The sequence below is a fragment of the Pseudorca crassidens genome, chromosome X (genome assembly GCF_039906515.1).
Source record: "Pseudorca crassidens isolate mPseCra1 chromosome X, mPseCra1.hap1, whole genome shotgun sequence".
NCBI classification, from domain to species: Eukaryota; Metazoa; Chordata; class Mammalia; order Artiodactyla; family Delphinidae; genus Pseudorca; species Pseudorca crassidens.
Genome location: NC_090317.1, coordinates 72,962,507 through 72,976,032, shown reverse-complemented (window position 1 = coordinate 72,976,032; position 13,526 = coordinate 72,962,507). Strand labels below are relative to the sequence as shown.

Below are 13,526 nucleotides of genomic sequence, written 5' to 3'. Positions count from 1 at the left end.
TGTGTCTGGCAGGGGGCGGGAGGTTCTGCGGGGGCTGTGTGCGGTGTGTGTCTCCACAGGAGGGGAGGAGGGGGCAAGGTGCTCTGTGTAGGGGGGACGTGTATGTGTGTGTGTGTGTGTGTGTGTGTTGAGGTGTGTGGAGGAAGGCAGTGGAGCTCCTGTGAATCTATGTCGAGGAGCCCATGTGCCCAGCTTGCTGAGCTTCATCCCTTGATGCCATGAGTCCCTCTCCGTCCTAGTCCCTTTGTGTGTGAATGTGCACATGGACATGTGGGGACGTCTCTCTGGATGTGGAGGTGTCTCTGTAGATGAAGCTGCAGGTTTGGCTGTGTTTGCCTGTGTGTGTGTGGCTACATGTATATGAGCATGTGGCTGCAAGTGTGTGCACGCGTGTGCCTCTGTGTGTGTGTGTGTGCGCGCGCGTGCGCGCGCGTGTGTGGTGTCCCTGGTGAGAGGCGCTTGACAGGCAAGGGAGGGGAGGGGGAGGAGGCGAGAGACACGTCCCAAGCAAGGCTGAGAGGCTGCTGAGAAGGATGGACTCTTTTGTCCAAGCAGCTCTGAAGTGTGTATGTGTACTCAGGGGGCGAGGGGGGGACTGAAGCCAGCTTCCTTGCTCCAGAACAGGCATGATGCCTGGAGCCAGGCAAGGGGCAGCTGCTATGGTGCAGGGACTGGCCCCGGTGGGGCATCTTCCCCTTGGGTACCGCAAGATGTGGGAGAACTTGGCCCCCCAGTCCTGACTTGGCACAGCTTGGGAACCCCTGGGTGCTGGGCACAACTCCGGCTTCCACTCCCAGCCTAAATAAACTGCCAGCTTAGAAAATGGAAGGAGCATCTGTGGGAGAAGCAGCAAAATGGAGGCTGGGCCGGCAGAGCCGGGTCCCTGGCATGCATGGCGGAGGGCCTGTCTGGTTATTCGGCTCTGCAGCCCCCAGGGTAGGGAGAGGGGAGGAGGAGGCTTTGTTGTGGAGGGCAGGTGCTGGCTGCCCCAAGCTGGTGACCGTTCTGGCCACCTCTGTCCCCCTCTGGGGATCAGATGTGCTCTCACTCAGAAGCAAAGGTGGGGACTTCCTGGGGAGAGGAGTCCTCGGTTCTGGCCTTCTGTCTGTCCACACTGACTGTTTCCTGTGTCCCTTGCCTTGGCCCCTTGCCCTCTCTAGCGGATTCTCCTCCATCCTGGGGCCCTACCCTTGTAAACACTCTCTTGTGCTTGTCCTGCTCAACTGGTAGATAGGTGCCAGTCCCAAGGCTGGGCCAGTTGGTCAAGGTTTCTTTGCCAGGGCTGATCCCTGGCTGGCTCCTGGCCCTGGGAGCAGGTTCCCTGAGGGGGGTGGTGGGAGGCTGGAGGGTGGACCAGTGGAAGCTGGGAGCTGCTGGGTCTCACCAGAGCTGGACTTGAAGCATGGCTATCACATGTGGGCACACATGGTGTACCAGATGCATACAAGAGCTACATGGAAATCCTTTTGCCTATGTGTCTGTTGCATGGTACTTCAGGCAGTGGTGTTGGTTTGCGGGCTCTTAAGAGCCATCGGTTCTTCCTCCTGGGATCAGGGACAGGAGTAGGGCTGCAGTGAGAATCCTCCCACCAACTGCTAGGGCTGCAGGGCAAAAAGCCCTGGGGCCAGGCTCAGAAAAGGTGGAGGCATGACTAGCCAGCCCTCTCCTCCTCTCTGCTTTTCAAAGCCAAAGCTGTGTGGGGTGTAGGTGGGAGGGGAAGCAGAGCAAGGCATGCAGAGGAGCCCTCACCCTGGGTTTGCAGCTTCCCTCTTCCGACGAGGAGACCAGGGGTCAGGAAAGGGGCAACACAGCCAGAGAAAGATGGGGGAGGGGCACCAGGCTATCTGGGGAGAGAGGCAAGAGGGCTCCTTCATTCTTGGGGATAAGAGTGAAAGCCAGGGAGCAGGTGCTACTTGTCTGTCCAGAATCATATTTTCACTTGACAGTGGCCACAAGTAAGTCCTGTCTGAGAGGCCATCTCTATGGGTTGGTCAGACCAACCCTGTTTCCATCCCTTTCCCTCGCTTCTCTTCCTGTGGCTATTGCATGTTGAAGGCTGTGGACTCTGCTGCCAATCAGTCCATGGGTCATCAGCTTCTCCCTCATGGGGCATCTTGTCCACTCTGCTCCTGTCCTACCCCTGGCTTTGCCTCTGACTCCCGAGCAGATCCCTTTCTGCTGGGAAACACAAAGGGTTCGGGATCAAAAGCCCCTCGATAGAAAATGGATTGACTTCTGCCCATTTGAGGAATTGGGTTCTTGGGGACACAGGAGATAGAATGAGGGTTCATGAGGTACTCTGAAGGGGGGAACTTTTCTTTTTCCCACGAGCTTTGCTGGGCAAGGTGATGAGTGGCCAGAACATCAATGGCCTTGGCAGCTTGCTTCACTCAAAAGAGCATGTGGAGATCCAGGTTCTAGCCCCTGCTCTGCCACTAACTCCCGGTGTGCCCTTAGGCACAACCTGCGTCCTCTCTGGGCCTCAGTGTCACTATCTGTCACATGGGAGAGGTTGAACAAGATGGTATCTGCTGCCCTTCCAGCTCTGACATGGTGGGAGTCTGTGATCCCAAGTCAGGGAGAGCTGTTGTTCAGAAGGGGTGCAGGTCCCTGTCCAGGCCACTGGGTGCCCCCACGGATGCTGAGTGTGGCATGGTTTGCCTGCCATGTTCAATTTCTGCCATCCCCCTCAGGCCAGCCCTGCACCCCTCCTAGTGAACCCCGAGCCTCTTGGTGAGTGCACCACTGGCTGGCTCGGTCCCAAACAATTGATCTGGGCTAAATGAGCAGCTGGGTTGGGCCTGATATGGCTGGAAGCAAGGGGAGGGGGGGCCTCCTCAGGGTCAGCCTGTCCCATCTGTGGCCAACAGATGTCTCAGGGTCAATTTGGGCTCTCCTACTACTCTGTGGGGAGTTGGGGGACAAGCAGGTTGACCAGGGGGTAGGGGGGAGCGGTGCAGGAGGCACTTAGGGCCCTGCCTGTGTCTTCCCCTAGGTGAATGGCAGTGATGGCATGTTCAAGTATGAGGAGATAGTCCTTGAGCGGGTGAGTCTGGAGGTGGGGCAGGATAAAATGGGAGGGCAGGGTTAGAACGGGGAGAGGGGAGGGCCCTGAACCTTGGTCTCAAGACTCGTGGGGGACCTGCATTGAGAGAATGGGGAAACGGCGGCCCTCAGAGGCTGCATCACTGCATCAATCAATCAACTGTCTAACAAATATTAATTGACCTTGCTCGCTGAGGCCTGGGGAATTGGGGAGGGGATGGCTTCGCTGAGGCCTCCACGCCAGAATGGTCAGCACAGGCTGGGAATCGGCCAGATTGGTGACGAATGTGCCCCAGCCTGCCGTGGCCCCTTCTGAGGCCTGGAGAAGCTGCTCTTTGGGGGCAGGGGTAGATGGGGCCCCGGAAACCCTCCCCCATGCCTTCTGCATGAGAAAACTGTGCCCCTCCACTTCCTTCTGCAGGGCAATTCTGGCCTGGGCTTCAGCATTGCTGGTGGAATCGACAACCCCCATGTCCCCGATGACCCTGGTATCTTTATTACGAAGATTATCCCTGGTGGAGCAGCTGCCATGGACGGGAGGCTGGGGTGAGGTGGCCTGGAAGCAGGGCTGGGGACGGCAGGGGCAGGATGGAGGTGAGGGGAGGAGGGCCGCCTGGCAGGATGACCCTTGAATTAGATCTGAGATGGGGAGGGGTGAGGAGGGAGGGGAAGGGGAGGGGAGAGGAAGAGGAGGAGGTGGGAGAGGGGGTGGAGGGGGGGTGGCAAGGTGTCATGCCTCTTGGGCTTCCCCCACAGGGTGAATGACTGTGTGCTGCGGGTGAATGAGGTGGATGTGTCAGAGGTGGTGCACAGCCGGGCGGTGGAGGCACTGAAGGAGGCCGGCCCTGTGGTGCGGTTGGTGGTACGGAGGCGACAGCCCCCACCAGAGACCATCATGGAGGTCAACCTGCTCAAAGGGCCCAAAGGTGCGGCCCTCTGGGTTCTCGTGCTCTGGCCAGAGGCCCCTGGTTCGCCCTGTAGGAATTGGAAGGGAATACCCTCACTTCCTTCCTGACTCCCTGGTGCAGCTCACATCCTTCTTTCTTGAGCTCACATCTCACCTGTACTGACCTCGGGATGGCAGCCTGGTGTTTGGGATCCCTGGGGGGAGCTCCTGTGGGGCTGGTGGCTTGGCTGGGTGCGGGGGATTGGGGTTGGGATTGACTGCGTGTTCTAACTTCTCCTTGTGTCCCTCTCCCACTCCCTGCTGGCTCCTGCCCAGGCCTGGGTTTCAGCATTGCTGGGGGGATTGGCAACCAGCACATCCCAGGAGACAACAGCATCTACATCACCAAGATCATTGAGGGGGGTGCTGCTCAGAAGGATGGACGCCTACAGATCGGGGATCGGCTGCTGGCGGTGAGACAGCCTTCCTGGGGATGCCCAAATGGCGGGGTGGGGAGGTGGAGCTCTAGTAGCCTCTCCCTCCACCTGAACCTCACTCAGGGACTAGGCATCATGGGAAATTTCAAGAGCATCATCTGAGTTGTGTGTCCCCAGATAGCAAGGCCCTAGTCCTCTTCATGGCTGGAACTCCCTCACCTGTCCCCCCCTACCCCCTGTTTCTCTGCCCCTCACAGCACTGTATTTGGACCTCTGTTAGATAGAGCACTGTTGAATTTCACTGAAAGGGCACCCCTCAGTGTTCCCTGCAGAGGCCCTCCCTTCTCCTCCCCAGTGCTAGCCCTAAGGCCTCTCCTCTCCTAGGTGAACAACACCAATCTGCAGGATGTGAGGCATGAGGAAGCTGTGGCCTCGCTGAAGAACACATCTGACATGGTCTATCTGAAGGTGGCCAAGCCAGGCAGCCTCCACCTCAACGACATGTATGCACCCCCCGACTACGCCAGCAGTACGTACCAGTCTGCCCTGTCCCTGTCCTGAAGCCCTGCCCCCTGGTTTCTGGAAGGGAACAAGTTTATGCTCCTTGTTAAGAGAGAGAGAAGGAGAGAGAGAGAGAGAATAAGACTGGTGCTCAGGAAAGCTGAGTCCAAATCCCAGCCCTGTCCCTTATACCTGGGTGCCCTTGGACAAGTCCCTTTCACCTGTCTTTAGTTTCCTCTTTGGCAAAAAGGAGCTAATGATATATGTGCTGCCCTCCTCATAGGACTGCTGCAAGGATCAAATGAGATCACGGACGAGAAAGCCCTTGGAAAACTGTATCAGGCTATAGAGATGTGAGGGATTATTATTAGTCACACCTCTAGTCATGCCTTTCTTTGTAGATTGCCTTGACTTTAGCTCTTTCTAAGACTCACAGGAGTGAGCTCAGGATTCAGAAAGGGACTGTGGAGGAGGAACCCTAGGGGGTGGAGTGGGGAGGAGACGCCTGAGGAATCTGCATCCCTCGGTCTGGTCTCTTTACATCTGAGGTGGGGGGGGGTGGTCAGCCCTTGGTGGCGGGTGGAGTAGGGTACCACTGGGGAGTGGTCTCGGAACTTTTCTCTCCCTTTCTCGATTCCAGCTTTTACTGCCTTGGCTGACAACCACATAAGCCATAACTCCAGCCTGGGTTATCTCGGGGCTGTGGAGAGCAAGGTCAGCTACCCTGCTCCTCCTCAGGTTCCCCCCGCCCGCTACTCTCCTATCCCCAGGCACATGCTGGCTGAGGAGGACTTCACCAGGTAAGACCCCCTCCCCCGCCCCGCCCCTCCGCATCCTACCTAGGGATGGGGCGGAGAGGAATTGCTTCTGGCTGGCCACAGGCCTCCTCGTAGTATGGCATAGAAGAGGATAAAGCCCTCATACCTCGTGTCTTTGGGGTCTGAGGCCCCCTCTCAGGCCCTTGGGACCCTAAGGAGGGACAGAGGTGGCTGCAGGGACAAGTTCTACCATCAGGGGGAGTGCCAAGTGTGTGGCCCCCATTCGAAAGTGCAGAGAAAGGGTAGGATGGAGTGTTTAGGGGGCTGAGGAGGTGGAGGCTGCGGGATTTCCTGCCCCGTCTGCTGCAACCATTCCACGTTAGAGAAGAGAGCAGTTCAGCCGGTGGCGTTGGTCCGGGATGCTGGGAGGCTGGCGGGCCAGGTGGCCTCGCACGCAGGGAACGGCCCCGCCCCACTCTGGAGGCTGCTGCCGCTGCGGAACTGGTTGGACCGGCAGGGGTTCCGGGGGACAGGTTTGCTGCAGGGTGGGGCCTGGGAGGCTGCTGGGCTGGCTGCAGTAGAGCCGGAAGGGTAGGCGGACGGAGTTGGCGGGGTGGGGGGGAGCTGGAGGAGCCATGGAGAGGGCACGCAAATTCTCAGGCTCCGGCTTGTCCCTGGGCTTGGGCTCAGCTTCGGCCTCGGCCTGGAGGAGGGCTTCGCGGAGGAGGGCTTCGCAGAGGTGGGCCTGGCCGCTCCGCTCCCTGCGGCCTGGAGGGGATGCCAGGTAGGAGGAGAGGAGGGCTTTAGCAAGAGCATCCGGGTCTCAAGGAAGGAGCCTCGCACCTGAGACTGGGAGCAAGAAAGGAAGAGCCTCGGACCTGGGGCTCCTCAGATGAAAGATGCTTAAAGTGAAGGCAGTGGGCTGGGCAAGTGTGCTGAGTCAGGTTGTATGGATATACAGGAGCCGCAGCTGCTCTCGCTGCTCTCGCTGCTCTCACTTGATGACACTGACCATTTACAGAGGGATTCCTTAGACATGGTTAGTTGGAGTCGGAGTTTTCATGTGTTTGTCTCCTCTCTTCAGTTAGGCTCCTAAGCTTCTTCTGGGGACCTGGGATTTCTTTATCTCTATCTCCCACATCACCCAGCAAGGGTACATAGTGCTAGCTGTTGACTAAATCTGTTGTTGGGGAAAGTAGGAGGGGTCATGGTTGGTCGGTGGATTTTTGAGACTGCGGAGAAGCATGTATAAAGTAAGTATGCACAGTTTGTGGGTGGTGAGTGCAATCAACCCCAGGGCCATCCCACAGCCCCTAACTGATTCCCCTTCTTGTGGCCCAGGGTTCAAATCACACCAGTTGGTAGGATGGGAGAATCTGGGGAGGAAGAGGACCAGTGAGTGGGCTCTGATATATGGTCTCTAGAGCCCAGGGTAGGGGTTTGTTGACCAGAGAGAGTCGGAGACTGTCCACTGGGAAGTTGACTCCAAGCCCTCAGGAAGAAGGGAGGAAGAACAACTGAAACTTGGCACCTGGAAGCAAACAGCAGCCAAGCAGGTTTCAGGAGAGAAAGGGAGCAACAGAGTATCATACCTAGGAACCTAAGTCCGTCTACAGCCATATGGGCCTTGTTCCAGGCTGGCCCTCGCAGGGACAACAGTTTATACCTACTTTGTCCTGACCCTTCCACTCCTTTCCCACCAGAGAGCCCCGCAAGATCATCCTGCACAAGGGCTCCACAGGCCTGGGCTTCAACATCGTGGGAGGAGAGGATGGAGAAGGCATTTTCGTCTCCTTCATCCTGGCAGGAGGCCCAGCTGACCTGAGTGGGGAGCTGCGCAGAGGAGACCGGATCTTATCGGTGAGGAGACAAAGGCAAGGTGGGAGGATGGGAGCTATGCCAGTCTGAAAGGGAGGAGGGAAGACCTGGCTGTCTCCAAGGAATGCTTCTTGAAGTGGGGGAAAGCTAAAAGCTGGAGAAAACATATTCTCTTTTTTTTTTTTTTTTTTTTTTTGCGGTACGCGGGCCTCTCACTGTTGTGGCCTCTCCCGTGTGGAGCACAGGCTCCGGACGCGCAGGCTCAGCAGCCATGGCTCACGGGCCCAGCTGCTCCGCGGCATGTGGGATCTTCCCGGACCGGGGCACGAACCCATGTCCCCTGCATCGGCAGGCGGACTCTCAACCACTGCGCCACCAGGGAAGCCCCATATTCTCTTTATAGATGTCCTTAGTGAGGGACAGGGAACCAGACTTATACTTAAGGAGGAAGTGAGTATCTCTTGGATCTTAACCCTGGCTGGCATTTGACCCCCACAAAGATATTATTATGCTAGAGATATATCCTTTAGGTCTCATCCTAGGGGCAAGGATGGGATATTGCCCATCCTTGGATGAGAAAGGCATCCAAGTAGGCTTAGAGATGGTCTACCCATCTCCCTCTCCTAACTCAGGACAACAGAGGACTCCTTTCTTGCTTTTGGGGTGGCTCATAACTCCTCTCTTTGGACAGGTGAATGGCGTGAACCTGAGGAATGCAACTCATGAGCAGGCTGCGGCTGCTCTGAAACGGGCTGGCCAGTCAGTCACTATTGTGGCCCAGTACAGACCTGAAGGTAGGAGAAGGAAGGTGGAACAAGATGATTTGGGGAGATTAGACTTATTACTAACTGCTGGCTTTTTGCCATCATAGGTAACAAAGCCACTTGACTAGGTCCTTTCTTACACTGGTACAGTAACCTCTTCCTCTCTCGTTTTCCTTCTGGACTGGGGTAGGTTTGGACAGCTTGGGAGCATCAATCAAGGCTGTGCTCAGAGCCTGGTGAATAGGGCTGCAATGCAGCTGAAGGCCAGTAGTGGGCGGCAGTTTACGGGAGGAAGCGCAGAGATCGGGGCGACTGGAAAAAGGGGAGGGGAGGGAGGCAGAGGCGGAGGGCTCAAGAGGCGAAGAACATAACTGTGTTCCCTGGAACAGGAGGGTAGTTCTCGGTTAGAAGGACTTGAGGGAGAAGAGTACCAACCTCTTAAGAGTGCTTGGGCCAAACCTCTATGACCCCCCACTTCTCCCCTCATCAGGGTGACCGTGAAACAGCCACAAACGCGCTGAAAAGGTGATGCTAGGCTCTCCAGGTAGGGAATCGGAAGTGGACCCCCCTTTCCCTGCTGGGGGCCTTCTTTGTGTTCTGCGGGAGCAGTCCCCCGGCTTGGGCGAGTGGGAGGGGCCGGTTATGCAAATGAAAGCATTTGATTGGCTGGAGCCAGCCAAGGCCCAGGTGCCGAGGTGAGCTGCGGGATAGCGCGCCTGAGCCAGCCGGCCGGCGGGGTGGCCATTGGCCGGCCGAGCGCGGCCTCCAGCCTCACGCCCCGCCCCCTGACCCAGGCGAAGGGCGGCGGGCGCCCCTCCTTTCCCCCCTCCCCGCCTCGCGCGCCTCAGGCGTCTCCTCCTCCTCCCTCCCCTCCCCCTCCTCCTCCTCCTCCTCCCCCTCCTCCCCCCCTCCTCCCGCGTGCCCCGCTTTGTGTCCGTGGTCTCCCGCGCGGGACAGAGGGGCCGGCCGGAGCTGGCGGTTTCTCAGCACTAGACCTGGACTCCGACCCGGCGCCAGGTGAGGTGGGGCGGACGGGGGTCAGGCCCCCTCACAGTCCCCCCTAGCCTCTCTACGGTTCTGTTCTCAGACTTTCTCTTTTCCCACACTGCGCCCCCAACTCTGAGCTCTCCCCGGAATCCCTGGGTCGCGTTTGGAGCCCCTCCCGAGGGTCCCTCGCGGCCCCGCGGAGCAATGCGCGCGGCTGAGCCCCGGCCGGCCTCCACCTCTTGGCCATCACCTCTCCCCACCCACGAACTCTGCCCCTTCTCGCCTGGGACCTCTGTCCGCCCCCCACTCTCCTTCCTGCCGGCGGCTGCGCCCCCAGCAGCTCCCTAATCTCGGTCCTCAGAGGAATTTTCTCCGTCTTCCCCTCCCCCACATCCGTTACTACGCCTCCTTTCCCCCCCACCCCGACCTGGCGACCTCTGGGAACCCCCGAGGTGGGCTTGGTGTTCTCGGGCCCCCCCCCATGCCCGCTTTTGTTTGCCAGCGTTTTGCGACTGTCGCCGACTCCTTTCGCCTCCCCCTCCTCTTTGTAAGGCCGGCCTTTGTCCCTTAGGGCAGGTGCTCTGTTCCGTGATGAGAATGGGGAAAGGCTGGCAGCCCTGCTGCAAAGCCGTGAGGGATCGAAAGCGCCTACCTTTGTCCTTTCCGCTGCCCCCCTACCCCTTGTTCAGCGCCTCAAGCCAGGAGCCTGAAGGCCAACAAGAGAGGGGCCTGCAACCTTATGCACTAGGCCCTTTTGATGGGGACAAGTGTAGGGAGATGACTAACAGGAGAGCTTGTTGGTCTGAGGTAGTAGGAAAGAGGGATGCAAATGGACACTTTGAGTCATTTCTTTCCATGTTGGGTGTCCCGCTTAATGACAAGAAACACACATTAGGGTTATTGTTTTTATGATGCTTGGGCGTGCTGTTTGCTTCTCAGTGTAGAGCTCACCATCTGATTTTTATTAGCAACCAATATTTATCCATTTCATGGCCACAACTTAGGCAACGTAGGTTCTGCAAAGAAAATGGTTTCTCTTGCATATTTGTGTGTGTGTGAAGGAGAAATTGATGTGTTTCTTTCGGTTTTGCTCACTGATGCTGGGCACATGGAAACAATACTGTGAATTTGGTGGTAGTATGTTGGAAACTGGTGACTACATGTTTCTCCGAGTTTTGTTAGGAGAATGTAATTGATTTGCATAAAAAGCTGCAAGTTGTCCTGGCTAAAGGGGTTCCTTCAGTGTTCATTGCTCTCTGGGCATATTTCTGAGCATTTTTGATGTTTGTCGGGGTGCTGTCTTATGCTAGGTCTCTCTACCATTTGCCAAACAAAGCCTTTCTTCTCTTAGGATTTAGTTGAACTACTGTTGTTAAGTCTCTGCCACCCCAATCTCATTTCTTCCTTTGGTTTGGAAAATCCAACAGGGCCCCAACATGCAAAAGCTTTTTTTATTTTCCATTCAAAAATGGACCCTTGGAAACAGGTCCAGAGAGACTATCAAGCATTCCGTGTTGGGCTCTGAATTTTCTTTGATAAAATGATAGTTTTTAAGAATAAGGACTCCATGTTGATCATTTTATAATTATGTTAAATACTGTTCTTTGGAGGATTGCATCACATAGGCATTTACAAAATGAGTAATCCAAATATATGTTTGTTGGCTAAAATGGCAGAGACTTTGTATGTTATTGGCCAAGTAAGTGTTCATCATTTGTATTTTTTTCACATGGAATGTGGGAGCTGGAAAGGATCACGTAGTCCAACCCCTCATTGTGCAAACCAGAACAGCGACAGGAGAGCAGGGACATGACTTGCCTAAGGTCATGAAGGGAAGGTTGCCGAGGGTCAGCAATCAGTTTAATCCTGAAGTCCACCAGCTGGGACAAATCGTGCTTGGGAATACCTGAGAAACCTAAGACCTAGTTGGAGCAGAGGAAAGGAACTGGGAAAATAATAGAAGAGAGGGTGAGGGAAAGATTAGAGTGGTGTCCATGGTGGCCCTTGAGGCACCATTGCCAAACCAGTGCAGCCTTTAGCTAGATATCCTTTAGTACGAGAGCTTAAAAAAAATAGCCTTGACTAATTAGAGCAATCAGAGTAAGAACAATTTTTCTCCTTTTTTTAACAGCTTAATTGAGATATGATTCATACACCATACAATGCATCCATTTAGGTGTGCAATTCAGTGGCTTTTAGTGTATTCACAGAATTGTGCATTCATCATCACAGTCGATTTTAGAACATTTTCATTACCCCTCTCTTTTGAATACATAGAGATGGTACAAGCATTGGAAGGGTGATAGGTGTAGGACAGTTGCTTCCTGATGTATCTCATCTGGGCAGTTAGGGGCTGGATGGCAGCTCTGACTTTGCTCTAACTGTGAGATTCTTTCATATATCTGGTTGCTTAATGGGTTGAACCCATAATGAAGATAGGAACCTTGTCTATCTATTTAAACTTTGTATTGTGCCTAAGCATGGGTGCTTTACAAATATTTGTATGATGAAGCTTTGGAAAATATTAAAATAGATATAGAAGTGCCAAATGATAAGCTACTACAGTGAGAGATGCTGTTTAATAGTTTCACTCCTGATTGCTCCAAACTGTTGTGGACACAGCAATCCTACCTATTTAGCTAAAAATAGCATGATGTTCTTGGGCATGTATAATCCTGCTTAAAATTCAAATTGAAAATTGAAACAACTGGCTCTTGGCAGAGGCTCTCTTCCAATCTATTCTAAAATGAAAAATATTTTTCTGTGACTTGTGGAATTGCTCCACCAAGGGAAGGATGGTTTTCATGTTATAACATTTTGATTTAGAAACTATCTCCTACATTTTCCACCCTAGTTGCTTTGTGTCAGCCTCTGTTTATAAACTCAGCTAGTATTTTTCTGGAAAGCCCTTTTGTTTTTAGCATAGATTCTGAACCCCAAATCAGGAGGTGAGCCAGAAATTGGTCACTAAGGTAGCTAAACTGGGAACTGATCCTTTGTGACTAGTCTTTTCAACTGGAATATAAATCCATACAGGCTGGGGGTACAGGGAATGAGAAAGAACTAGGGTTTTCCATACTTATTTTAAAGTGCTGAAGAAGCACACTTTTCACCATGGAAACACCTTCAGTAAGGCCTGGAGGAGTGTAAGGATAAGTGTTGGTAATAACTTGAAAGCATAAAAGGGATATTTTCCCCATAACATTTAAGTTTACCACCCCATCTCCCCTGTTTGAGAATGAGAGATGTAAACATAGGTGCCACCCTATCAGCATGATCTCTTTTGAGAGCACAGAGGTGAAAGTTTATCAAGGCAAAGAATCAAAGTTCTGAAACTCCTGTTGCCATCCTAAAAGAAGGCTAATGTAGGGAGGGAAGAAAATGAATTCCTGTTAACAGCATTTCTACACTGAACAATTTGAAGGCAGCTACCATTGTATTTTTCTTTGTGCCCCAGCACCTAGTCCAGAGCTTGGCACATGTTTTGTTGAATTATTGAGTATGTCTGCATTCTAGATGGCTTTGTAAGCATTAATCTTCAGGATATCCCTGTGGGATAGGTGGTATTATCCCTATTTTACAGATGAGGAAAGTGAGGATCAGAGAGGTTGAGTGACTTGATCAAGATCCCACAGCCAGTAAGGGGCATAATCACAATTTGAAGTCAGAGTTCCTGAGAACTTCGTGTCCAGGGCTTTTGCCAAGAGACCACAATGACCTCTCTCCACAGCAGAGAAGCTGTGAGCCCCTTCTCTCTACCCAGAAGATACTGCTCTGAGACTCTTCAGGTGCCAGAAGCTGTTAACAGATGGACTAAAGCCAACTCCCAAATGTCAGCTTTTTTTTTTAATAAATTTATTTATTTTGTTTATTTATTTTTCACTGCGTCGGGTCTTCGTTGCTGTGTGCAGGCTTTCTCTAGTTGCGGCGAGCAGGGGCTACTCTTCGTTACGGTGCGCGGGCTTCTCATTGCAGTGGCTTCTCTTGTTGAGGAGCACGGGCTTAGTTGCTCCGTGGCATGTGGGATCTTCCTGGACCAGGGATTGAACCCGTGTCCCCTGCATTGGCAGGCGGATTCTTAACCACTGCGCCAGCAGGTAAGGCCCCAAATGTCAGCTTTTTAAGTCTTGATGACCACAAACAGCTGTACCAAAGGAGGAGGTAACCTGGGGGTAGAGGGGCTGCTGGAAGCCTGAAGGAGACGCCCCCTCTCCTGCAAAAGGAACTTGGACTTGGGAAGACTACCATAGAATGATATTGTGGGGGAACCTCAGGAGGAGCCAAAAGATGGGAATTGGTTGGCTTGACTTAACAGCAGATGTGTGCAGGC

General features: G+C 54.0%; 1 protein-coding gene across 10 annotated transcripts in view; it reads left to right on the top strand.

The window, feature by feature from the left end:
* DLG3 (discs large MAGUK scaffold protein 3) overlaps positions 1–13,526 on the top strand; it is a 64,452-nt gene that overhangs the window by 8,451 nt on the left and 42,475 nt on the right. For 7 of the 10 annotated variants that reach the window (XM_067724362.1, XM_067724364.1, XM_067724363.1 and 4 more), the window contains 8 exons: positions 2,996–3,046; positions 3,467–3,591; positions 3,802–3,971; positions 4,268–4,404; positions 4,753–4,897; positions 5,510–5,669; positions 7,331–7,487; positions 8,137–8,239. In XM_067724362.1, coding sequence (XP_067580463.1) covers positions 2,996–3,046; positions 3,467–3,591; positions 3,802–3,971; positions 4,268–4,404; positions 4,753–4,897; positions 5,510–5,669; positions 7,331–7,487; positions 8,137–8,239 — 1,048 coding nt within the window. Of the gene's footprint in view, positions 1–2,995; positions 3,047–3,466; positions 3,592–3,801; positions 3,972–4,267; positions 4,405–4,752; positions 4,898–5,509; positions 5,670–6,260; positions 6,412–7,330; positions 7,488–8,136; positions 8,240–8,564; positions 8,754–9,125; positions 9,227–13,526 lie in introns of those variants that run through there. The other 3 variants (XM_067724368.1, XM_067724365.1, XM_067724366.1) reach the window with 3 other exon arrangements.